Source organism: Gossypium arboreum, chromosome 3 (genome assembly GCF_025698485.1).
Source record: "Gossypium arboreum isolate Shixiya-1 chromosome 3, ASM2569848v2, whole genome shotgun sequence".
Classification (NCBI taxonomy): domain Eukaryota; kingdom Viridiplantae; phylum Streptophyta; class Magnoliopsida; order Malvales; family Malvaceae; genus Gossypium; species Gossypium arboreum.
Window position 1 is genome coordinate 22,640,667 of NC_069072.1, and position 27,930 is coordinate 22,668,596.

Genomic DNA, 27,930 nt, shown 5'->3' on the forward strand with positions numbered 1-27,930 from the left:
TGCAAATAGTAATGAAACTAGGCTACCTATATACCCTAGTATTTTGAAAGATCAAGTCATCCGTAGTTCTTTTTTTTCCTTTTGAATGTGTTATTTAGTCTCGTGCTTAGTAGTGATATAACAATTTAAACTTGTGTTTAGGAGCATCACCTTTGGGGATAAAAAATTTAAGCTTATATTTAAAAGTATCAATTGTCAAATAAACAATTTAAACATGTTCTTAGCAGCATTATTTTTTGGGTAAATAGTTTAAACTCATGCCAAAGATTGTCATTTTTATAATGGCAATTTGAACTCATTTTTAAGAGCAAAATCATTTTTTTATGAACAACTTACACTTATCTTTAGGAGTAATATAAAAATTTGGGCTCGTGCTTAAAAGCAACACTTTTTATTCTCCTTGTTGACACATGACTGGACTTCAATCATGAGCATTTTGAGACTTCAGAAAAAATAAAATTGTCTCCACTCCCTTGGAGATCCACCATATTGCTTATGGTTAGAGTTATTGTGATAAGATCAAAAGAACTGGATTTTATTGTTTTGTCCAACATATTGGATTGAGAGACCATGGTAATTAATGTCAAGTTTGATTACGCTTCTTCTTTTTCCAACTTGATTTTTCCTTCTTATTAAATTCACATGATTTTTCTTTCAAAATAAAGCACTACTTCTCAAGTTGTTGACTGATCAAGCAATGATATTTGCTATAATTAGATCATTTGCTCTATTAGCTTCTTGAAGTTGCTTTATTTTGGCAACCAAATCATCTTAGCCTTTAGAAGTTCTTAAGTATGCTCAAAATATTAACACTATGAAATGAGTACTCCTTTTATAACATCCCAATTTAGGGTCTAATCAGAATAGTGATTTTGAGACCACAAATTCAACATAAAAAATTTATTTTTATTATATTTTTATGGTCTACGATTTCATAAAATGATTTCGTGAAAATTTCGTTTGAAAATTTTGACGTTTGGGCACTCCATTTAGTCAAAAGGACTAAATCGTAAAAAGTCCAAAAGTTGAGTTCTGCATTCTAGAGGTGTCCAATTGTTATGTAATTTTAAATTTGAGGTCCTTATATGGTAATTAGACCATTGGTTAAGTTGGTGGACAAAAATGGACATGGTTAGGCATGTTTCTAAAGTTTTTCATTGAGGGCATTTTGGTCATTTAGTTATTAAAATGAATTAAAAACAAAATTAAAAGCCAATTTTTTTCCATCTTCAACCTCTTGGCTGAAACTTGCATGGAGAAACCATGGCTAGGGTTTTTCAAGCTTCCAAGCTCGATTGTAAGTCCGTTCTAGCCCTATTTTTATTGATTTTTACATTTTTGCAATCCTTGTAACAAGATCTATCTATTTCTACCATTTATTTGAGCTAGGTTTGATGTTTAAAAATTTACCCATGTGTTACATGTGTGTATTTTGATGTTTAAGGGAGGAATATGAATGTTTTTTGTGTGTTAAATGACTTTTACTAAGTAGTTTTCAGTGAAAACGCTAAAAAGGACTAATTTGTAAAAGTTATAAAATTTGTCATAAAAGTGTGATTTAGTGGAAATTGTGGGCTGCTATAATTATTAAAATGATTCGACTAGGCTTAAAGTGCAAAGAAATTGAATAAAAATCATTTTACAAGCCTAGAGGCAAAAGTGTAAATATTACAAAGTTTAAGGGCAAAAACATAATTTTGCCATAGTATGATTTTTGGATCACATTTACTAATGTGACTAATAAATAGACTAAATGTGATATTATGGATCAAAGAAAACAAGGTTCGAACCTAGAACGGGGGAAAGACGAGAAATTGACGGTTAGGTCCCTTTTGCCATTTTGGTGTCGAGGTAAGTTCATGTGTAAATAATGCAACCTTTTGTTATGTATTTAATATTTCAATATTGCATGAATTGTATACATTTGTTTTTATGAAATTGATTAATGACAATTTTGACGAAGTTTCGAGAAATGGGAAATCTCGATTTAACCTCAAGGGTAGAATATAAATATCATGATATTAGGGCTACTAAGATTCCGTATAAAACCATGATACGGTACCGATATGTGATTTCATATAAGACCATGTCAGGGACATGGCGTCGATATGATATTTCATGTAAGACCATATCTGGGATATGGCATTGATACGGTACTATGGGTATGAGGACCCCGAGCATCCTTAGTATTCCAATGTGGTACAATGGGTAAATCAAAGAGGAGAATGAGAATGAAATTACTATGAGTAAATAGGCATGTACGTAAGCTTATAATTGTAAATTCATGATTATTGTGGAAATAATTGTTTATTGATAGTGCACATACTTGTGGTGTTGGATATATGATAAATATAAATGATGATTACGTGTTAGGTTGTTAAGCAGAATTGAGATGTGATCTAATATGCTTATGTGCTTGAATTGTATTTTCAAAAAGTATGTTAAGATTGAGAAAGTATGTAACCATATTTCGAGTGTTACAGGTATGTACATAGAACTCATGTGAAGTGAGATTGGTACACGATGAATTCTTGGTGAGAATATACATGAACAAATTATACTTGTGAAACATTGATAACCTTGTAACAAATTATCTATATCTATGATGAATGGATGCATGATAAGATTTGATAACGATCATGTGATTGGCTTAGGATCTTAATTGATTTGTAATATTTTACGGTTCATTTATTTAAATTGTGTTTCATTGGATATGAGGAAAAGAAAGACAGGTATAATTGTCGAATAAAGACATTATGAGAATATAGTAAGATACAAGCTTAGACAAGTGAAAAGTGGTTGAACTCTATGTTGAAATTATGATTACTCACAAATAATGTGCATGTGATTAAGAGGATGGAAATAACTTGTTAGTTAATGTGATATGTTATAATGGGAAGGCTATAGTGGCTAGGCTAATGCCAAGGCATGTAAATGTTGTTTATAAGTTAAAGGAGTAAGCACTATAAATGAATAAGTAGAAATCTTAAAATCTAATGCCAATTGAAATTATAGTACTCTTATGGATGGATAAAGTAAATGAATGTTAATAGTTGTTTATTATTTGCATATGAACTTACTAAGCTATATTATATAGCTTACCCCCTTCCTTTCCCAAGTCTTATAGGTTAATTTAGCTAGCTCGAGTTGGAGACCGTCGAAGATGCGATCACACTATCAAGCTATCATCGTGGGTAAAAATGAATACAAACCTCTTAAGCTTATGGCATGTATAGGGACTTAGTCAATTTTGAATGTGTCATTACGATTTAGCCAAAGGTATGGGCTTGTAATGGTTAAGGGTTTGATGTAATGTGAAGTCATGTAAATTGGCTTATATTGATATTTGATTCATTTTGTATAAGGCCATGAGATGTAGCTCATATTGATTATTGGGTTGTAAGCCTACTTATTTAAGAATATGCGCCCATGCAATGGTAATGTTGTTGGTGGTTGTGTGAATGTGATGAGATGTGTTGTGGTTATGAATGCTTGATGATTTCATTGGGATTTATTTAGTATGATGATAAACATGGCTTAAATGAGAATTGGTAAGTTGGGCTTGACAAAGTATGAAGTCTTATGCATGTATAAGTAAAGATGAAATGATCACAGTCATGCCTTGTTTGTGTATGTTTAAGTGCTCACTTAAGCCATGCTAAATGCCTTTGAAGTCATGTATGTGTATGTGCAAATAAGGGTGGAAACTAGCTCAGAAAATAACCTCAAAGTTGTCCACACGGGTAGGCACATGGGCGTGTGTCTAGACCGTGCATGGGTGTGTGATCTGGCCGTGTGTCCCCTATACCCTAATTTGGTAAAACAGAATGCTCAGTAGTAAACACATGGGCAGAGACACGGCCGTGTGAAGGCCATGGCCTAAGCAAACAGGCATGTGACTTGGTTGTATGACCTCAATTTAGTTGATGAAGTCATAAACAGAGAGTTATACGGGCTGAGGATATGGGTGTGTCCCAAGCCACACTGGCGTGTGACCCTCCAAAATAGGAAAATTTTCTAAGTATTGTATAAGTTTCAAAAGTTTTCGGTTTAGTCCTTAACCACACCCAATATATATTTTGGGCCTCGAAGGCCCATATATGGAACAATATGCATGTGAATGAAAAGTTTTAAATTTGGACGAAAATTCAAGTCTTGGTTTTATATGATTGTGTGAGTTTATGTCCAGTAATGCCTCATACCCTGTTCTGACGTCGAATATAGGTAAGGGGTGTTACACCTTTTCTAGCCTCCCCTTTATTATGATTTTCCCTTTGCCTTTAGCTTAGGCAGAACCATGTATGATATCTATAGCCATGAGCAAACTAATATTTTCATTATCAAGAACAATTTTTCCCTTTTTTAGGATTCTTGCTTATGAGGTTCTTGATTTTTAGTAACCATAATGCTCAACCCTATGTTGTGAGCTCAAGTATTTAATTCTTTAAAAAACTTAGAGTTGACACCTTGTAGCATAAAACCCTAATTCATACATTATATGCACATGTCAGTCGATGAGAACTTAGACAAGTTTTATTTGCAATTTAAACTTAGACAAGTTTTATTTGCAATTTAAACTTAGATTCCTCCAATGGTAGATGTAATCGTTTATTGGCTCATCTTTCCCTTAACATGAGCTTGTAAGAGCATCATGGTGATAGTTGACCACTTGCATGCATGCACGTAAAAACAAATGATTTTGGAAAAAAACTATTTTAAAGAGCAGTTTTAACCGCAAGTGTACAGTGCCAGTTGTAATATTTTTGTGTCAATGGGACACTCAAGTATCCCAAGGATCAAGCCCAAAATATTTCCAAGTGAGTAAATGTCTTTATCAAATTAATTACAAGTTAAGCAATTACTAATCTAATCGAGTCAGAAATTATTACTGTCAGTCCAAATAAAATTGTTTATAAACTAAAATTAAAATATTAATTAAACTAACTAAGCTATACCGATTATATTGATTGTCACTATTAGATAAGAATCTCTTCTTGGTCTCATCTTAAACTAAAAGGTACCACCTAATATTACCTCTCAGTCTCACCTAGGCTTATAGATTACCTCTCGATCTCACTACTCGGCATGATTATATAGAACTATCTAAGGATAAACTCTCCTGTCAGTCTCATTTAATTAGGTTTTTCGCTAAAGGTGTCAATTCTAACGTATTAAGCATTTTGATATAATCGAACAACCAATAAATCAAGAATAAGCATTAACTTAAGCTAACAAATAACCAAACAATCAACCATCCAACAAATTTAGCACATAGCCAAACTCAAATTCCAAACAAGCATTTTATCAAACATATTGTATAAAATGAAAGCAAATGGTTTAAGAAAATGCTCATTCATTGAAGGCCAAGAGTTTGTCCATCATTGTTTACAAAATCTTTAACAATAAGCAAGAAAGTAAACAACAAAACTAAAATATAACTTAAAAATAAAAGATAAAACCTAAACTAAAAAAGAAAATAAAAAGAAAAGAAACCTTAACCCTAACCTAAAACTAAGGAAAAAGATGATAGAAAACCTAAGCAAAAAAGTTCCACTTTCATGCAGCCAAAAGTGGATTTAAATGACTTATTACAACCCAATGTTTTGAACTAAAATGCCCCTAAGGGCTTAATTTTGATTGGTGTGGGTATTGGACAAAAACTACCCCTGCAGTTATTTTTTTTGCGTCAGGTAAGATATCGCGATATCGCGGACGGTCTCTAAATGGGGGTGTCCTTGTGGCTTTCATATTGCGATACCCAAAGAGGATGTTGTGATACCACTGTAGATGGTCTTCATTCTCATCATTTCAAGCTTGTCTAAGGTGTTGCAACTTTCATACTTCAATGTTGCAATACCACTACCTTTGGTGATGTTTTCACTCAAGTTCGGGCCACAATAAGCTCCTACAACACTCAATCAACCATTAGGGTCTCCAATGGAATAAATTGCCAATTTAGATCACAAAAAAAAAAAGAGGTATTTACACTTATTCAATTGCAAAAATTAAAATTAAGCTAAACTACTAAAAAACACTTAAATTGCTTAAAAAAAGCTTGTTAACTGACACAGGAGCCTAATTTGACACGTCAAATTATGGAAGATCAACAATGTGATGACTTTTGTAGAATCAAGTAAAAGTCTCCTGCTCAAGTTGTTATCAACTATCAATCATCACAAGCTCAAGATCAGTGTAGTGATTGAAGGCATTCCCTTTTAATGATCAGTTGAACCATTTTACTATGAGATCTACTGTAACATCTTACCCAGTGAAGTCCTAGTGTTCTAATATTTTTTATCGAAGTATGGTGTTTAGAGCAAGTTCTGAGTGGGTAAGGTATTAACTGTGACTAAGTATGTAAGTCCGTAAGTGCGCATTTAGGCGAAGTCTGTGTTGGGTGAGCTTGATGGTTTGGTAGACTCCTCTATAGAGTATACGCCGCCTCATCTATTAGATGAATATGTTAAGTCCTTAGCTTGAAAGAACCATTTACTATATCATTATATTATTATTCTAGTTGAAAATTTTAGTTAGACAAATGAGAATTGGTTAGAAAAGAACTAAGTTACTGTAGTAAATAAGACTCACATTTATGATAAGGGAGAAAGGGCTTAATCATAGGAATCGAGGAATTTTAGTGGGATAATCAAACTTATCCACTAAAATCAACTTTTGTGTATAGTTTTATAAGGTTAGTATTGACTTATTGAGCAAGTTTTACATTTTATCTTACACCTATATTTTCTCCGCACCTTTCTCTTGGAAACCTAATACTAGAAACCTACTTAAAGATTTGGGTTCGTTGTATTAAACCAACTTTTTATTTTTTAGCACCTGGTAAATATAGATGAACTTTAAGTTATTTTCATGGTTATTTACATAACCTTTGAGCTGCACGCTTTAGCGTTAGTTTTGAGTATAAGGAAAGAAACTTCCTAAATCTAGGTTTTGTGATGATGTTACTTACAAGTTTGATTAGTTTCTAGTATACAGTGTGATAAGTTTAACTATTTATATTATAGCTCAAAACACCCCTGAAGGTTCTCGTGGTAAGGGCAAAGGTCCTACAATTTAATCTTGTGTTTTCTAGTGAGTTCCTTTTTACTCCATTTGTATGTAATGTCTTTGTTTATGTTTGGGTTTAAGACATATTCTATGAAGATGAAATATTTGTCCAAAAATGATTGATGCATGTTGTGATTAGTTTGGTTTGGTCCGTCTATGTTAACGATGTAAGAATCTTCATTCGTGTTTAAGTCATTACCCCTTGCTTTTGAAATGAATAGTATGATATGAAACATGGGAAAAAAATTCATGGTGTTTCCTTAAATGAAATGAGCATTGAACTGGCAGATCACAATACATGAAAATGGTCGTGTAGCCTCTAGTAGGGCAAGTATTGTTGCAAACTAGATTGGAAAATCATGACAAAGGAAAATGAATGAACGAATGATATGGCTCCGAATATGGACCAGGGTTTGTGGCTAACTCAATGAAGGTGGTCTGTATGATTGCATGGGCGTAGTGTACACGCCCAAGGAATAGTGTTCGATGTATAGCCTATCTGTGTTTGGTATTCACCAACTGACGAACTGCGTGACTGTGCTGAGTTGGAAAGGTTTACTTGAATTATATGTGACTATTGTAATGTGTTCCTTTGGAACTCACTAAGTTCTTTTGAATTTACTTAGTTATCTTTCCTTCTCAGGCCTGCTGACAAAGTAAAAGAATCTCTGAAGACTACACTAATGGACTATCGTCACCATGAGACTTCTTATATTTTGTATTATGCATAACATGGGGGTGGTGTCAAGACATCTACATTTTGAATAATGTATTTTTTTTTATCTAAACTCATGATCATGAATCTATGGTTCCAATCAAATTTCAATAAATTATTTATGGTTTTCAAAGTGTATTATCTTATTTATCCTTGGTTTACGCCATCTTTGGATCCTCCTTAAGGATCGAGTTTGGAGGGTTACATCTACATCTATGTGAACGTTATTGTTGGTTTCCACAAAGTGCATAACATGTTGGCATGCATTTCATTTTTCATTGAATTGTTGGAACATTGGAGGTTAATAAAATTTTAACATCTTCAAACAATCAATCTTTTAAGAATATGACTTTGTGTATATGTATGAAGGTGGATAAACAATTTTGGATTGATACTTAAAAAATTTCTTCATTAACACTTAAGCTAAGCATAAGAGACTTTTTGCAGTCCTTTGGCAAATTTGGTAGAAATTGCACTAACTTCTTGAAGAGTTTGATGTTCAATTTCACCAACAGGAATTTTGTTATTTTCACTTAAGCTTTCAATTTGCTCCATCATTAAAGCAAGTTGATCATCCATTCCATCAATGCTTGTTGAACTTTTGCAAACAAGCCACACATTCCTCAAGCAAAGTAGTGCTAGTTGTTGATATTTTTCCTCTAACTTTTGAGTTGGGGAAGACTTGAGTTAGATCGTTGATGAGGTTCTTCTTATAGGCCATTGCAACTTTGATAAATTTAAATCTTTAAAGAAAAGATATGAAAGGTAATGATTGTGGCATTAGGCACACATAAACTTTGTACACAATTTTTTGTCAAAATAATTTGGAAAATTGAAAACAAATAAAATTAATTTTATTATTAAACTTGAAAGTTAAAATCTCGTATAGTTTCTTGAATGCAAAGAAATGCTTTGGTACTTTTCTTCAACAAAGCTTATATCTAAAGCTCATTTAGACTTTATCTTGGATGAATGTGGTCTATTTCAATGGTTGTTGAAACTTGATCTTGATGTTGAGTATAGAGACATGAACTACCTAGCTTAAGTGGTACATACTTGTAGGTAAGTGCCTTATATCCCTTAGGTTGTTGGATCAAATCCCCTGTGTGTAGGTGATTTACATAATTAACTTTACGCATTTACTAACACTTATCCTGTGAACCTTACAAATTATATCTCCACCAACCGAGACATTTCCCTACCATGGACATTTAGGGCTCTTGGCAAAGACGGGAGACAAAATCCCACCAAGTAAAATACTAACCATTGTTGAGAGTTCAATCGATTACTTGGCAAATGACACTTCAAAAACTTTCTTTCGAAGGAATTGGAAGTTCCCTTAACAATTATATATATATATACTATTAAGAAACTAAAAATTAAGGTTTTTTTTATACAAAGACTAAAATCACCCATAACTTTTCCCAATCCTTAAATAGGAGGATAAATGCGCTTTAATGTGGTCGAACCTACATTCTCTTGTATTGACAATAATACCGATGCCAACCAAGCTAAAGCTAAAATTTAAATTTTATATATATGTGTACGTGTGTGTGAAAATAATATAGAGTATACTTAAATCCTAATGGTGCACCAAAAGGAATTGATATCAACATGTACTAATACTTGGAATTCTTCGTGAAACATAAACATGTTCCTCAGACAGGATTAATTAGTTTAGGTGATAGCAGTTAGTAAAGGGTATTTTATGTTTCTAATAATAAACGAAATTGTTATGAACTAGAGTTATGGGTTTGTAGTCCTTTATCTAAGCTAAAAAATTTTGTACAAGGAGTATAAATTATTAGTTTTCTTAAGATATTTGTACAAAGTATATCTGATATGGTCATCAGATTGATCCAAAAAGCATGAATCTGAAAACAATGAAACATGACTAATGAATGAACTATCTATCCTAATAATATTCAATCCCTTTGTTTCTAGTTCACCCAACTTCAACCGCTGTTAATTTTTTTTTTCAGTTTATTTATTATTATTTTAGTTAATTTTGATGATTAATTTTTAAAAGGAACCAAATTAGTTTTTAAATGGAAATACTAATTAAAACATCAATTTAACCATATTACTATGGCAACACTTGTAGCAATCCTCTTATATTTCATACTGATATGGTATTATTTATTTTATATGTCCCATTAATAAATTATTTAAAAATATAAAAATATCTTATATTCAAAAATTATAAAAAGTTCATAATTTAAAAAAACATAAAATACAGGTGAATTATTATGGAAATTGTCATTTTAAAAGTTTAACATTTTAATTTTTTTTTGAAAAAAATGACTCTTTTAGAATATTGATAGTTAAATTTAATTTTTTAAAAAATTGATAACCGAATTTAGTTTTAATAGAAAAAGATTGAACAGTATGCCAAATTAATAATACATGCAAATTTGTTGTGGGAAAAAAATAAAGAATTATTTTTTTATCCTCAACACTTTGAAAACTCATGAATTTTGTCTTTCTCTTTGTAATATTCATCGCTCTCCGAGGAACTTTGTCTATTATCTTTGTCTAAACATAAAACATATCCAGTCCTTAGAGTTGGTGTGCTATATATTCTTGGAGATTTTTCAGAGGGCTGTTTTTGTCAATACCTCGTAAGGTTTCGAAATTTCAATTTTCAGACTACATAATATTGGAGATATTTATTATTGCTTGCCTGCCTGCAATAATCAAGTGGCGTTGCAGAGACCACACATCTTTTTCCCTAAGTCAAAATATGATATTATAATTTAGAAGTGATACAGTAATGACATTTTATATAAATATAAATAATATATAGATCAATTTTTATAGATGTAAAATATTTAAATTTTATTTATGAAATAAAAATATATAATTTAAATTTATTTTATTTTATTATATATACAAATATATAACAAATAAGTGTTGATATAATACATACTCTTAAATTAGAATACATAAACCCAAACATGAATTAAAATGGAGATGAAATATAGCAAAAAGATTTGCAAATCAAGCAATCCTTTCTTCTCGTCTATAACATTGCATTCAATATCTCAATGTCCCTTTCACTTTATCACCATCATCACTCACATTTATAGCCTCATCAACCACATCCTATGACTTAAAGCTTTTAGGCAAGTTTGATTTTTCATTCATAGCCAGGCTTATTCATCGCCATCATCTACTTAATTTCACAATTCAAAAACTCATTTTAATGTTTGAACAATAGAATTGGATTTAAAGAACTGTCTTTCTGTGGGTCAAATCTCTTGGCACTTCAACATTGCAACCCTTGGATTCTTGTGTGATTATCTCCATTGAAACAAAAGCAATGAACTTTAAAATCTATTGCTCTCTACTTCTCGATATGTGAATTTTATTCCTTGTTTCTTCCGCCATTAAAAGGTGTATTCTTGATCACAATAAAGAAGTAATCATCAAGATTTCTCTCTTTTTTTAACTCTCAAAATGAGAGCCATCCAATCTCTTTCCTTGGTTATTTCCAACGAAAAATTCTCTTATATTACCCACTATTTTCCCTCCTTTTCAACAGATAATTAGATTTGGTAAAGTCTAATGGATTATTTTGGTATGGGATATTTGGAGGAAAATATTAGGGAATTTTTTCCCCAAAACTTTTGGTAAGCATAAAAACACACGAACGGAAAATGCAACACTTTTGAGGTAAGAAATGAGGTATTAGTCTTAGCTTCCATTATTGGGTATTTTGTTTCATCAATTTTTTTAATGTAACTAAATCAAGAAGAAGAAAAAAAAAAGTTAGCTCCCGAGTTTTGCAACAAGAGGTATTACTTCAGTGATCACATAAAGACCAATAAGAAATATGATGAAACAAAGGAAAATTGAACTGAAATGTCCGTAAACAAAGTTATCTCCAAGAAACATCAAGAGATTGAGGAGTTTAAGAAATATATATAATAACTTTTATTACATTTTTAAATGCTCAACACGATGAATGGAAGGAATGACTTTTGCTTATATCAAAATGCAATACAAAATATATTCCAAAGACCACTATGTTACTTTACCAAATTTATCTCATTTACTCATTTAAACAGTACGAGGAGAAAAAACTAAAGTGAAATGACTTGCCTCACCACTTTAGCAATGGCAACCCTAAACCATGTCCACCTGTCTCAATTAAAGCAGAAATAGACTAATCTTGTCTTTTAATTATATTAAACGTATATCTCATCATCACAACTCTGACAATATCGTCCGTCCATATTTTCTTTTATCAGGTAGTAGTATAAAGTAAAATTAAAATTTCAAAAAAATAATTTTATTAATAACTAAAAATAAGATTTGTTTTAAAATTTTTAAAAAGGCGCATTTTAGCAATACCCGGCACTGTCATCGCTGCTAGTGTTCGAAGCTGGTGGAATCTCGAAATGCCAAAGTCTCCCCTCGCTGTTCACCAAGTACTTCCGGCACAAAAATTCCTCGGCGAAAACTTTCTCCACTCGCCGATTAACATCGTGCAAGAACACGTGCGTCACACCCGATCCTTTCCTGTTCCTCGCCAGCACAGCCGCCGAGAATATCGCAGCCATCCTCCCTGGTGCCTCCGGGAAGTATCCACGAGGAGCATCGATCATTATCAAATCCCACTCAGTATCGTAAAACTCATCGGGAAACCCCGTTAACGCAAGCCTGCACTTTTCATTTCCGTGTAAGTAAGCTTTCGACGGGTAACAGCTCGGTTCCGATCGATAATGGATGAGTAGATCGTCAGCTTCCTTAAGCTCCGTACGGTACTTTACCGCGTGAGCGTGGAGGATCGGGGCGTCTTTGAGCACAGACTGAACCCATTTGGGATCCTCTTCCAGGAAAATAGTGTTGCCATTGGGATTGAGGGAGGTCCACATGAGGGAGTCGTAGCCAAGCCCAAAGACGAGGAAATTACAAGGAGAGCGTTTCTTGAGTACGTCAAAGGTTACGGAGATCTCCTTGAAGTTCTGCTGCGGGACTATTGATGAAGTGGCATAGTGGATGATAGCTTGGAGTTGGACCGGCGAGGCGGAGTATTCCTCTACGGCTATGGATCTGGTTTTGGCGAGCGAACATAGTATGGAGTAATCGGCGGTTTTTATGAAGCTCGAGATAAGCATCGTCCCGGCAATAAAGCCAGCTATGGTAATAGGCATAAACCATCTTTTATCGGCGAGGAAATGCCGATTCTTTGTAGTCTCTTCTCTTTTCATTTCTTGAGGTTTTTTTTTTTTTAAACTGAAACAACCAAAAAAAGAAAAAGAGGTTTAAGGTCCGGCCGATTGGCTTACTTTGGTTATATAGGAGAGGAGCAAAGAGGTCATAAAAGAACTAACGCGTTTCGCTTTGGAAAAATAAGGTTTGAAAACAAGGATTTTCTTAAAAAAAAAAAAAAAAAAAAAGCTAAATATAAAATTAGTATCTAAATTTGTTTATATTTCGTGAATTTGTATTTATAATTTTTTTTGTCTCAGATTAATACCTAATTTTTTTTTTCATTAACTATATTGATACCCAAATCTAGTGTTATTACTTTTTTGCTGAGGTGGCGACACTGACCATTTGTTCAATCTCATATGTCGTCCTCTTTGTACCTTTTTTTTTTCTTCTTTTTCTTCTTTTTCTTTTTCTTACCTTGGCTATCACACTATCTTTTTCATATTTCCTCTTCATCTCTCGTTCCTCTTTTCTTTATCACGATTCCATTCCCCTTTTCTTTCTTTTTTTTTTTTCATTTCTCCTTATTTCTATTTCTCCTTATTTCTATCTTTTCTTCTTCTCTCTATTCCTCTTCTTCTAACCCTAGCCATTGTCATCATAAGTCGTCGCCATCTATGGCCTTTTCTGACCAATTCGACCATCAAAATACTTCTCTCATCCTCTTCTTCTCAAAATTTGCCCTGTATTTCCAAGAAAATCTCTTTAAAGCCGAAAAAAAACAATGCTTAATCATGGAGTTTTCTAAATTATATTCTTCGCCTGTTGATGAAAGGCAAAGGAGGTTTCTAGTGAGGTTGAAAGCGAGTTGAAGAGCCAAAGGAAGCAGTAGCAGTGTTGTTGCCAATGCAACAACAAAGAATCGATTTTCTTGGAGCCTAGTAGAAGTTCTTCAAGTTACAGGTTAACAAATTAAATGGAGATATTGCCCCTGTTGTTCATTAGATCCATAGGATTTTTAGGGTTTTTAAAATTATTGTATTTTATTTATTTTTTTCTGAGTTCTTGCTTTCTTTCTGGGTTGTAAATTTCTTATTTTCAAATAATTTTAAATTCTTTTAACTTTTTAGGTTCTAACTCTTATTTTGGGTTCTTGCTGGTTGTTAAATTTTTTCTAGTTGAAATGATTTTGGGTTGAAAATGTTAGGTTATTTATCTGTTACTGAGATTGAATTTGAGAATATATTGGGTTCTTTTCTTATTTTTATTTTTTGAATATTCTGAGTTCTTTGTTTGTTATTTGTTCTTTGAATGTGTTGGATTCTTTATTGTTTGTTATTTGTGTAACATCCTGAGACCGGGTCTAGACGTTTTTGCCTTGCAAGTGAGAGTTCGCTAGTGCTTCAGCAAACTAGAGAGTTCGCCAAAAGAGTATCAATAAGGAGTTAGCTAGTGTTTCAGCGTTGCAATATATGCCAAAAAGATGCGGTAATGGGGTTTGCCAGATTCATTGAAAGTCGAGTTAGCCAATCTGTTTGGTGAGCTAGAGTTTGCCAGTCTATTTGGTGAGCTAGAGTTTCTCTAGTCTGTTTGGCGAGCTTGGTGTTAGCCAGGTAAGTTGCGAACTGAGGGTTTGCTAGTCAAAGTCAGATTCAAATTAGAAAACAAATATATTGCGTATCTAGGAATACTTTTCGTACAAGTAACCTTCTCTTAAACCTACTAGGGTTCCTAAGTCAAGTAGGGTATCCTAAGATTTCTAGAATACTTGGGCCTATAAATACGACCCTTATTCCATGAGAATTCTCTCATCGATATTTTGTTGTCAAGTATCTATTCTGAATCAAGTTCGTAGCAACCAAGGTAAGCCTTTGTTCTATTCGGGTTGATTGTTTAGAAAGCTAGGTTCGCTTGCATGTGTGAATTCTATAAGCTTTGTCTGTTTAAGTAATTCGTGTGTTTATGTATATTGCGAACCAGTCGGACCATCTACTAACAAGGACAAGGGAAAAGCCAAACTTGTCTAGTTTTTCAGTCAAATCGGTGAGTGGTTAAGAATTGCTATGTGTATGCAAACTTTTATTTTTTTTTTCTAAAACTCAAGGTTTTCAAACTAAGCTCCAAGAACAAAGTTTTTCTGAAAACTCTATTTTTAAATTCTAACACTTTGTTTTGAAGATAAGTTTTCAAGTCATGTTTTTAAAATTATGTTTTAAAGATAAGTTTTACGCGTGCTCCTATGTGAGCCTATGTTTCAAGCTATTCTTTTAAGATACGATTTTATAAATTGTGTTTTTACACACTTAGATGTGAGCTCTCTAAACAAGTGTTTTTCAAGCAAGTTCCCTATGCGAGCTCTATGTGATAAGTTTCTGTTTATGCTCCTTTGCGAGCCCTTATGTTGGATATATTGGTATACCAAAGGATTGTCAATACTAGCTTTTAAGTTCTATGATTTTGGGCATTGAGGAACTGGTACATGTGGAGAGATAAGGGAATGTTAAGCTGTGCTCCACTCAACGGGACATGATGGTGTACAGGAAAGTGCATTGCTTTGCGCTACAGTTATGAGACATGTTAAGGACTCTTTGAGTTATTCTGAGGCGTTATAAGGAGATTTGCATATCCAATAGATTCTAACAAGTGTGGATGAGAACATGTTTTATGTTCCTCAGCCATTCTGATAAGATAAGTGTGTAAGCATGTTTCATGTTATTCTAATATCTATTTTAAGTATGATTTTCAGTAGGTATACGTGAAACTGTTTTCAAACTTATATGTTTTTTGACAAGCAGGATCTACGAAATGGGTCTTACACCTTCATTGCGAACCCAACACGCAACACGATTTTCAGACAAAGTCCTCTTTCTATTTTAAACTCTATATTTTTATCATACTTTGCTGATTCCTAATTATTCACTGAGTTCTCAATGAACTCAGCCACTCCTCCCTTACTTTGCAGGTAAGTAGGTCGCGAATGATAGTGGCAAGGTAAATGACTTGGTGAGGCTCACACTTGAATAGATATTGGCGAACCTGGGAAAATAGGCGATGAGGTTTTATTATATGGGTTTAGAATTATTACGATTTAATTTTGTTAATGGAACAAATTTTTAATGGTTTAAGTTTATTTTCATTCTTCGAACCTTAAGTAAAACCGTTGTTATTAATCTCTTCTCAGCCTGAATAAAATTTGATGTTTCTTTAATTCTCCATGCCTGCCAACCATGTTATATTATTTAAGTTTTGCTAAGTATGTAATCGTATTATTATGCGAGCCCATGCCTTGTGATTTTATGTAAACATTATATGTTACTTTGATATGCGAACCTATGTGCTAACTCATGCTTTTATGCAATATTGCAAACTTATGTGTTTTTCTATTAGGCGAACCTATGTTTGTTTAACGTACGCAAGTCTAAGCTATGGTGCGACTATAATAATAGCTTTCATGTACTTGTATTTATTTTTGAAAGTATGTACCTTAAACACCCTGTTTATATCTTGCATGTGAACCCATAAGTCTTTCTATTAGTTGACATGTGAACTCTACCTATGTATGTTTACTAGCTCGCATGTTTTATACATTATGTATGAATTATTTTTGTTGTTGTGCTATAACGTAGCATAATATATAAGTGGTGTGTTGGAAGTTAGGTGGGGAATTAACAGAGAGTCACTTCGGTGGCTAATGTAGCTCGTCAAATTAGGGTTAAACCTACTTAGCTGGGTTTGGGGTGTTACAATTTGTTCATTGAATGTGTTGGGTTCTTTGTTTTGAATATTCTGGGTACAGAATCTTTTTTAAGCCCTTGATTTTCTATATGTTGAAGAAGACATATTCGCTTCTTTTCTTCCTTCAAAAGATGTTTTATGAACAGATAAAACAAAAGAGATAGAAAACGAAGAGCTTAGGTAGAAAATTAAATAGATGGTGAAAGGAAAAAAAGAAAAACGAAAGAGATAAAAGTGAGGTAGAAGACGATGGTGAAAGGAAAATGAAAGGAAAAATAATTAAATGGGGTTCGATTTGCAGCCAAAGAGGACAGCACGTGGCGGTACGCGAATGGCTAGCTGCCACATTAGCAAAAAAAGTAACAACGTTAGGCTCGGGTACTAATATAATGGACGAAAAAAATGTTTGAGTACCAATCTGGGATAAAAAAATTATACGTACCAATTTGAGAAAAGTAGATAAGTTTGAGTAACAATTTTATATTTAATGCTTTTGAGAATAAAGTTTTCAAATTTGAACTAATGAACATTTTAATGAAAGAACTTCTAAAGTATTTTTTTCAAATACTTTACTTTTGTAACTTGGACTAATAGTAAAATATATTATACTTTTAAAAAGACCGTAAATTTAAATTTTAAAAATAATATTATTAAAAAGTAATCAAAAGTATTAAATATAAATAATAAAATAGACGTAAAAACTTAAAAAAATTACAATTTATTGGAGTGAAAATTATTGAGATTATTTAAGTCACTAAACTATTCGAAAGTTTTTATTTAAGTCACTAGATGTTAAGTTTTTTTTTTCTTTTAAATTCGGCTAGTGAGCTCCAAACAACTATTTGATTATTAGTACAGTGGATTAATACCCTTTGATGAGTAGAAAAACACACATTAAGTCCAAGTTAACTTGACGATCAATGTTGGAGATTGAAGAAGAAATTTATTTGAATTTTTGTTTGCAGATTCATGACATTTAAAACTGTTTCATAAAAAAATTGAACTATAAAAGAAAGGAGGAAAGAAAACTTTCAATTGGTGCAGGTGATACAAATAGAGAAGATCATATAACAGTGATTTTAATATTCTAATGATTTAAATAAAATTTTTTAAATAATTTAATAACTATTTTATAACTTTTTAAAATTAAATAACTTAAATATAAATTTATTAATAATTTAATGATTATGAGTGTAACTTTTGAAGTTGGCACATTCGGATGAGGACTTCCAGTAAAGTCGGTTCTTAGAGGTGTCGACTGAAAGTCAAGGTGCGAACTTCCATTTACACTGTAGTACATGGCAATGGCGGTAGCGATGAAGAAACATGCTGCAAAAAATTTCATGGTAGCAGCAAGCATGCTGCAAAAATTTAAAACCTGCAGAGAAATAACGGAGACGTAGGTCACGGGTTAATAATTTTTAGTGGTTTTATTATATTCTTTTAGAACATTTTTAGTAGGTATTTAATTTAGTCCCTTAATTATCTTGACGATATAAAGCCACATTCTTTCCATTCTTCCACATTCTTTTCATTCTTCCAACAACTGCTCTCATTTTATATTTTTCTCAAATGCTTAATATATATTTATTAATATTTTTTCTTGTTGTAAAATATTAAATGTAGAGATTAGTTGAAAGGTTTTGCTTATTGTTGTTAGTATTTTATTATATTGTTTATTTATCTAAAGGTTGATATATTGTTTTTTATTACTGTTAGATACGTTTAAAACTTGAGTCTATTGTTTCTAGTAAAGATAAAATATAGATATATTTATATATTATAGTTTAGGATAATTACCATGTTAGTATATTACTTTTTAAATGATACTATATTTTTATAATTTATAAAGTGTTTATAAAATATTAGTTTTTTTTGTTTAGGGTTTAATATATTTTTACATTTTTACATTTTGTACTTTTGTAAATTGTTTCTTTGATTTAAGTTTTTATGGGTTTTATTAACAAAATATAAGAATTTTTAAAGGAAATTTTTATTTTAAATGTTAATTTACTGTTATAATTTAGATTATTGTTAGCTTGAATTTTATTAGATTGTTATTGATATAAATTAATTTTAAAGTGATTGAAAAATATATAATTTATTAGTTATTTGAATGTTATTATATTGTTATATTTTAGTCATTTGTATTTTTTTCAAGTTTTATTTCACTATGTTTGATAAATTGAAAAATTAAATGATGAAAAATAAGCATTGAAAAAATAAGTATTGAAAAATTAAGTATTGAATTTATGTTATTAATTTTTATATATTACTTAAAATTAAATACGAGTATAATTAGATTGTTTGATAAAAGACAATGTAATCTTAAATGAAAAAGAATAAAATAAAAAAATTGAATTTATTCTCTCTCTATCTCTTTTTTTTTTTGTGTGTGTAAAACTTGTATAACTAAAAATACCTAACTATACTATAGCTACTTTATTATACCAATATTCCTCTTAATGTTCTTTCAGAATCTAAATTACGTCCACAGCTGATTATGTCCTTCAAGTCGCACGTTGCTTTCTACCACATCGTTTCAAACTAAGTTTTACCATAACATTCCTCTAGTTTGGAGCATTGATTCAATTATGGAATCATGAATAGTCATTGGTTCAGTCGATACATAGTAATCTATCTATACTTTCTATATGAAATCAATTTCCTTCTATATGCTATATGAAATAAATAAATAATTTAGGAAGAAAAAGCCTCAATAAGAATTCAAACTACCCCATATTGTATGATTTCTCTGGATAGGTCCCACATTTGAGTGTCAATATACTATTTTGCCTAGTTTACTAATATCTTAATGGTTTCCATATAACTCCATAGAACTCCTTGGAAAATGAAAACGTTTTTGTTCTTCCATAGACACCATACTATCAAGCCAAAGAGAGTGGCCCAAGGAACCTCAATCCTTGGCACCTACTCCCGATTTCCCAAATTTTTCCCAACCCACTCTAAGAGATTTCCTAAGAAAAACTATGGTTGACAATCTTTAGGGACCAAATTCAGCCAAACTTCTTTAGTAGCCTGACACTCCCTAAGGACATGCAGGGTATCTTCTATATCGTGTTGGCACACTAAACAAGATGCATTTTGGCCAATTCCTCATCGTATGTGCTTAAGATTAGTATGCAATCGTTGCCTGTAAAAGAGCCACAAAAAAAAAACTTGTATATGGTGTGGTCCTTGATACTTCCATATAGTCTTCCACTTATTGTCTCATGTGTTCCACACACTCTCTCTTAGCATTTGATAAGCACTTTTAACTGATAAGCCTTCATTTGAAATTCTTCCCAAAAGATTTTGTCTGGCCCCATTAAAGGATGTAGGGGAGCTAAACTCACAATTCGTCTAACGATTTCTTCTGGCAATTTTTCCTTGAATGTTTCAAGATTCCATGCTCTTTCTTCCGACACCATATCCCTAAGTTTACAATCAGTTACTAGTCTATCCATGGGGGGTACATATAGTATCAATGGCCTTGTATTTGGAACCCAAGCGTTTTCCCAATAATGAATCATCGTTCCCGTTACAACAACCCAACATATATTCTCTTTTAGCAGAGGCCAAACCTTTGTAATTGCTCTCCACACTGCTAAACAACTCCCCCTTGTAATGTTTTCAGGAATTATCTTCTTTATCCTATACTTTGATAGCAAAACATGAACCCATAGCGCATCATCATTTGGAACAAGTTTAAACCCCAATTTTAATAGAAATGAGGCATTTTGATCTTCCAAATGCCAAAGACCCAAACTTTCGCGTACACGTTGTTGACATATTGACCTCCAATCTACTAAAGCTATTTTGTAACACCCCTTACCAATATTCGATGTCGAAACCGGGTACGAGGCATTGTCGGACTCACATCACAAGCAAACGTACAATTCTGAACCATAAATTTTTGTCCAAATTAAAAATATTTGTAATCAATCATAAAGTCCCTAAAACGAGCTTATGAGGCTCAAAACATGCTTTGGAAGTGGCTCGGGACTAAACTGAGAACTTTAGAAATTTTTATCAAATTTAGACAATTTTTGCTATGTACAGAGGTCACACGCCAGTGTGGTTTGGGACACTCCTGTGTTGGCAGGCCGTGTGGTCACACACGCCTGTTTCACGACCCCGTGTAACTCTCTAACTTGTAACTCATGAACAAATTGAAATCACACGGCCAAGTCACATGCTCATGTGCTAGGCCGTGTAGATAATTAATTTAATTCGAATTATGTGCAAGTTTCACATGGCCGTGCAACACGCCAGTGTCCAAGGCCATGCCAACCACATGGCTGAGACACACGCCCGTGTATTAGCTCGTGTGCTCATTTCTGAGACCACATGCCCATGACATACGGGCTAGACACATGCCAGTGTGCCTGCCCGTGTGGAAAAAATTAAGACATTTCCTAGCCTTATTTTTCACCTAAATTTACCATTTTCCTGCACTAAAACATACCAAATACAATCCAACCATTTCAAACATCCATCTCAAGCAAATTTCATCATATACAAGGCATTCCACACTATGCATACATGTTTATAATTTTACCATGGACTAAACCATTTGTTAGAGACACTTAAACAACTACTTAATATATGTGGAGATAGCATAGCATGACATTACAAGTGTATCAAAATGACCATTCCTAACCATTCCAATGGCTAGGTTACAAACATCATTATCAAGCCATAATGGCCAATTAAGCTTATACATGCCATTGTACCAAAATAAGATTTCTAAATATACGAAAATGAGATATTGGATAGTATGATGATTGCTCTGACCGACTTCCAACCTTCGCAAGCTTTGAGCACTATAAAACAGGAAAAATTAAACGGAGTAAGCATTTTATGCTTAGTAAGTTTGTATAACGGAAAATAAACTTATCGATCACATTTATTAAAACAAGCATACATATTACACATTCCATCAATTTTGGGTAAGTTACCTAAAAACACAATCACTTATTCAAACAAGTTAGTCACATAATTTCATAAGAATATCAAGTAAAACATAGATGAGCTCATCATATTACAAGTTCCATAAATTTTCACCTTTCTATGTTTTAAGATTTCTTTTCTGTTGAACTATTGAAATCTCAATGGATGTTCAGGTAATATACACGTGTACGAAAGTACCCATTAGGGTACATAATAAGAAGGCACACTCTTGAGTTGTACATTTTACAGTAGGATTACCAGTCCAGGCTAAATCCTATCAGTAGCATTTGCTCCAAAGAGCTTAATGTAGATTACTCGTCCGGGCTAAATCCAATTTATAACCTAAACTCAAGAAGGCTTACATTAGAATTACCCGTCCGGGCTAAATTCTATTTGCAACATATGCGTTATTATACCTAACCCATCGAGATTCAACATCCAACAGGAACACAATAATTTATCCATACTACAAGACTTAAAACTATATCATTATGTATATATTATCTCATACATATCAACACCATCTTACAATTCAAATCAAACATATTAACATACATTTTTATGTTACATGAACTTACCTTGAAAATGGTTCGTTTTTGAATTTCTATTAGTCCGAAACCTTTTGCTTTCCTTGATCTAGTTCTGCAATTGGTCTTTCCGAATCTATATGGATAAATTTAACTATTAATCTATCACATTTCAATCACATTTGCGTTCTATTACGTCCTAAGCAAAATTATCATTTTGCCCTTATTCTTTTAAAAAATTCTGATTTTGTCCCTAGGCTCGCAAAATGAAATTCATGAAATTTAACCCTCTTTCCAAGCCTAGTCGAAATTCATTTACTACATTTATAGCACATACATTTCAAAAATTTCAGAATTTTCCATGGATTTTACCACTTTTTCATTTTAGTCCCTAAATCAAGTTTTCATAAAAAATTACTTTGTAAAAGTTGTTTATCTATGAACAAACTTTCATTTTCTACCATAAATTTCTAATTTTCAGCATATTCATCCATGACCCAAAATTTATACATTGATAACTTTTCAAATTAATCCCCTAAATAGAGAGATTAGGTTATCTCGATTCTAAAAATATAAAAAATAATTAAAAATGAGACTTGATTTCATACCTTATTGAGCTTGAAAAGTTTTCATCCTCTCTCCTAGGGTTTTCGTAAAACTTTTTGGGATGAAGATGGATAGAAAAGATAATAATTCTTTTTAATTATTTGTCATCTTTTAATTTTAGTGATTTCCAATTTAGTCCCTAGCTATTTCTAGTTTTTCCATGGATGAGTCATTAAAATATGTACTAACTACCCTTCAATGGTCTAATTACCATATAAGGACCTTAATTTTTGAATTCCATAGCTATTTGATACCTATAGCTACTAGAACCCAACTTTTGCATTTTATGCAATTTTGTCCTTTACCTAATTAACCACACAATCGATAAAATTTTCACATCAAAAATTTCATGTGACCTTTCTATCCTGATGCCAACCATAAAATAAATAAAATAAAATATTAAAATTTTTTTCTCGAATTTATGGTCCCGAAACTACTTTTCTGATCTCACTGGAAATGGGCTATTACAACTCTCCCCCCTTAGAAATTTTCGTCCTCGAAAATTCTTACCAATGAAGAAGTTAGGGTATTGCGTCCTCATGGTATCCTCAGGCTCCCAAGTATCTTCCTTTATTCCATGCCGTTTCTACAGGACTTTTACCAAAGCCACATTTTAATTTCTTTGCCCTTTCATATCATATTCCAGTATTTTAATCAGTTCTACATCGTAAGTCATATCAAGCTGCATCTCAACTTCTATTGGAGTAATAACGTGTGAAGGATCCGATCGATATCATCATAGCAAGGACACATGAAACAGATTATGAATTTTGTCAAGCTCCGGAGGTAACGCTAACCGATATGCAACAGGCCCGATTCTTTCAATAATCTCATATGGCCCAATGAATCGTGGACTTAGTTTTCCTTTGCGTCCAAACCGGAGAACTTTCTTCCAAGGCGACACTTTTAGGAATACCTTGTCACCAATTCGAAATTCTATTCCTTTTTTTTCAAATCAGCATAGGACTTTTGACGATCAGAGGCTGCTTTCAAACTGTCTCAAATTACCTTCACCTTTTCTTCGGTCTCTCGGATCAAGTCAACTCTATGTAACTTTTTCTCGCTTAACTCTGTCTAATACAATAGAGTTCTACACTTTTGACCATATAGAGCCTCATACGTCGCCATTTTAATACTAGACTGATAACTGTTATTGTAAGCAAATTCAATCAAAGGCAAGTATTTTTCCCAGTTACCTCCAAATTCAAGTACACAACATCGAAGCATGTCCTCTAGAATCTGTGTCACACGTTTAGATTGGCCATCTATTTGAGGATGGAACGCAGTACTAAAGTGTAAACGAGTGCCCATAGCTTCATGCAACTTACTCTAAAATTGAGATGTAAACCAAGGGTTTCTATCTGAAATAATGGAGATTGGCACTTCGTGTAGCCTTACAATCTCAGAGACATATAATTCAACCAATCTATCTAATGAAAAATCCATACGTACCGGGATAAAGTGTGCCAACTTCGTTAAACGATCGATAATTACCCAGACAACATCTTTTTTTTCGGTGATAGAGGTAATCCCATTACAAAATCCATAGTAACTCTACAAAATCCATAGTAACTCTTTCCCATTTCCATTATGGTATTGTAATTGGTTGCAATAATCCCGAAGGTACTTGGTGTTCAACTTTCACTTGCTGACATATCAAACACTTCAATACAAATTTCGAAATATCCCATTTCATTCTCGGCCACCAGTACATCCTTTTCAAGTCACTATACATCTTATTACTACCAGGATGGATAGACATGTTACCATTATGTGCGTCATTCAAAATCTTCTGTACTAGTTCTAAACTTTTTGGTACGCATACTCTGCCTCTCAATAATAAACAACCATCAGTCCCGATCTGAAATTCAGGGTCAGAAGCTGATTCACTTTGTTTCTATTTTGCTTGCAACTTACTATCATTTTTCTGAGCTTCAGAGATCTGTTGCAAAAACATTAGTCTAACTTTCAACTAAGCTATGAGTGAACCATCATCAGATGAAGGTAACTGAGTGTTCAATGCCCGTAAGGCAAACAAGGATTTTCTGCTTAACGTATCTGCCACTACATTAGCTTTCCCCAAATGGTAATCAATAACGAGATCATAATCTTTCAATAATTCCCACCATTTATGTTGTCTCAAATTCAGTTATTTCTGTGTCATTAAATACTTCAAACTTTTGTGATCCGTAAAGTATGGCATTTTTCACCAAAAAGATAATGCCGCCATATTTTTAATGCAAAAACAATAGCTGCTAATTCAAGATCATGTACCGGGTAATTTCTTTCATGCTGTTTTAGCTGTCTAGATGCATAAGCCACTACTTTACCATCTTGCATCAATACACATCCTAAACCATTCAACGACGCATCATTATAAACTGTAAATTCCTTACCTGATTCATTTGGACTAATACAGGCGCTTCCGTCAATAAAGCTTTCAATCTATCAAAACTCTGCTGGCATTTATCAGTCCACTCGAATTTCACTTCTTTTTACAACAATTGAGTCATCGGAGAAGCTATCATTGAGAACCCTTTAACAAATCTCCGATAGGATCCTGCTAGTCCCAGAAAACTTCTAACTTTTGAAATATTCTTCGGTGGCTTCCAGCTTACAATAGTTGAAATTTTGTTCAGGTCCACCCGAATACCTTTCGGCAATGCAACATGTCCAAGGAAACTAACTTCCCGTAGCCAAAATTCACATTTACTAAATTTAGCATACAATTGTTTCTCATAAAGAGTTTGCAAAAAAATTCTCAAATGTTCAGCATACTCATTCACATCTTGGGAGTAAACCAAAATATCATCAATAAAAATGACCACAAACCTGTCTAAGTATGGTCTAAAAATTTTGTTCATTAAATTCATAAATATAGCCGGGCATTTGTTAATCCGAATGGAATCACCAAAAACTCATAATGCCCATATCTGGTTCTAAAAGCTGTCTTCAGCACATCTGAATCTTTTACTCTTAATTGATAGTAACCAGATCATAGATCAATTTTCAAAAATACAGTCATCTAAACGAGGAGAATGGTATTTATTCTTGATTATGACTTTATTGAGCTGTCTGTAATCGATACATAATCTTAATGATCCATCTTTCTTCTTTACAAACAATACCGGTGCACCCCATGGTAAAAAGCTGGGTCGGGCAAATCCTCTATCAATCAACTCTTGCAACTATACCTTTAACTCCTTCAATTCAGTAGGAGCCATTCTATAAGGTGCTAGAGATATCGGAGTCGTCCCTGACACAAGGTCTATGGAAAATTCCACCTTTCTAGTTGGAGGTAAAGTAGGAAGTTCTTTTGGAAATACCTTAGGAAACTCACAAACAACCGATACTGATTGGATTTTCAACTTCAACACCTTGGTGTCCAATACAATAGCAAGAGAAGCCTCTTACCCCTTTTTAATATGTCTCTGCGCTGATATTGCTGAAATCATATTAGGCAATCCATCCGGCTTCTCAGATTCAACCTGGAGTAGCTCACCATTCTAACATTTCAATACAAATGTATTTATGCTTACAATTTACTACTGCATCATGGGTTAACCAATTCATTTCCAATATTATATCAAATTAATCAAAGGGTAACAACATCAAATTAGCTAGAAAACAGTGACCCTCTATTATCAATCGACAATTTTTTACAAATTTTATCCACCGTAACATGCTGACCCAAGGAATTTGAAAGTTTAACCATAAATTCGGTGAATTCAGCAACCATATTTTTATCAGACACAAATTTCGTGCATATATATGAATACATAGAACTAGGATCAATCAAAGTAATAACATCAGTATCAAGTAGAGAGAATGTACCAGTTATAACATCTGGTGCTGAAGCATCTTCCCTTGCACGCATTGCATAGGTTCTTGCTGGAGCCCAAGCCTCAGGTTTAGCTATTGAGTCTTTTGCAGCACAACGACTGTCACCAGCATTTCTGGAATACCGTGGTGGTCTATCTCTCGAGACAGGATTACTTGGCTTCGGGGTCTGTTCAATGTCTTTCTCAGCTATTTCTTGGCAATCTTCAAGGAAATGGTCGAGAGAACCACACTTAAAGCAAGCCCCACTTCTCATCTAGCACTCTTCAAAGTGCAACTTATTACAGACATTACATTAGGATTTGGGGTTTCCAGCACTCCTAACACTGGTTGTTAAAGGAGACGGAGACCTCGGGTTGGTGCGTTTAGAACTTTGTTCCTTTCCCAAATACTCCCTTGAGATAACAAAACGCTCGTGATAATTTTTTGACTTCTTTGAAGCAGATGATTGCGCCTTGCTCATAAATCTTTTGTTCATAACTCGAGCTTCCCTTTCTGCTTGTCTCTTTTCTTTGCTTAATTCCTCAGCCTTATGTGCCCGTGTAGCCAATGCCATGAATTCTTTTAATTCTGAAATTTCAATTAACAGCTTGATATCTTTGTTTAGCCATTCTTAAAATCTTTCATATTTCAACTTCAGTCTGAACCCATTCGCTAGCATACTTGCTCAATCTAATAAATTCCTGTTCATACTCGGACACTGTCATATTCCCCTGTTTGAGCTCTAGAAATTCCTTTTTTTTTTCTGGTCTAAGAATCTCTGACTAATATATTTTTCTTTAAACTCCGCTTGGAAAAATTCCCATGTAATACTTTCCCTGGGTACCACGGAAGATATTGTTTTCCACCAATGGTAGGCCATGTCTTTCAACAAAGATATCGCACATTTCAGACATTCGGCTGGTGCACATGACAACTTATTTAGACCTCGAATAGTATTTTCCAGCCAGAACTCGGCCCACTTTGGATCATCATCGGCCGTGGCCTTAAATTCTTCATCCCCATGTTTTCTGATTTTATCTATTGGAGCCTTACCAGTTCTAACAAGTCTAACATCCTGCAGTATTTCATCATGTTGTGAAGCAGGTGAGGGAGGTCGTTGAATAGCGGGATTTGTTCTCATGTATTCACTAAACCATTCATCCATCAATTCAAAGAAGGCTACTTTTGCCGCCTCACTTCATCCCTCAGATACGGGCCTTCTACTACCACTAGATGTAGCTCGCTGAACGGAAGCTTGAGCAGCACTCTCTGCTGCCTCAGTCTTGGCTCTAACTTGGTTGGAAGACATTACTATATGAAAATACATTTAAAAGTGGTCAAGAGATA

The 27,930-nt window shown here is 33.3% G+C and overlaps 1 protein-coding gene and 1 long non-coding RNA gene across 2 annotated transcripts; one reads left to right on the forward strand and one right to left on the reverse strand.

The window, feature by feature from the left end:
• Window positions 1–11,692: 11,692 nt before the first annotated feature.
• LOC108475507 (probable methyltransferase At1g27930) lies at window positions 11,693–13,157 on the reverse strand. Its single transcript, XM_017777480.2, has one exon. The coding sequence runs from the start codon at window positions 12,994–12,996 to the stop codon at window positions 12,127–12,129; it is 870 nt and encodes a 289-aa protein (XP_017632969.1). The 5' UTR covers window positions 12,997–13,157; the 3' UTR covers window positions 11,693–12,126.
• A 204-nt stretch (window positions 13,158–13,361) lies between these two features.
• On the forward strand, window positions 13,362–16,148 carry LOC128290291 (uncharacterized). The gene is made up of 2 exons (XR_008279991.1): window positions 13,362–13,903; window positions 15,903–16,148. It is a non-coding gene; the product is annotated as an uncharacterized LOC128290291 (long non-coding RNA).
• The last annotated feature ends 11,782 nt before the right edge of the window (window positions 16,149–27,930 follow it).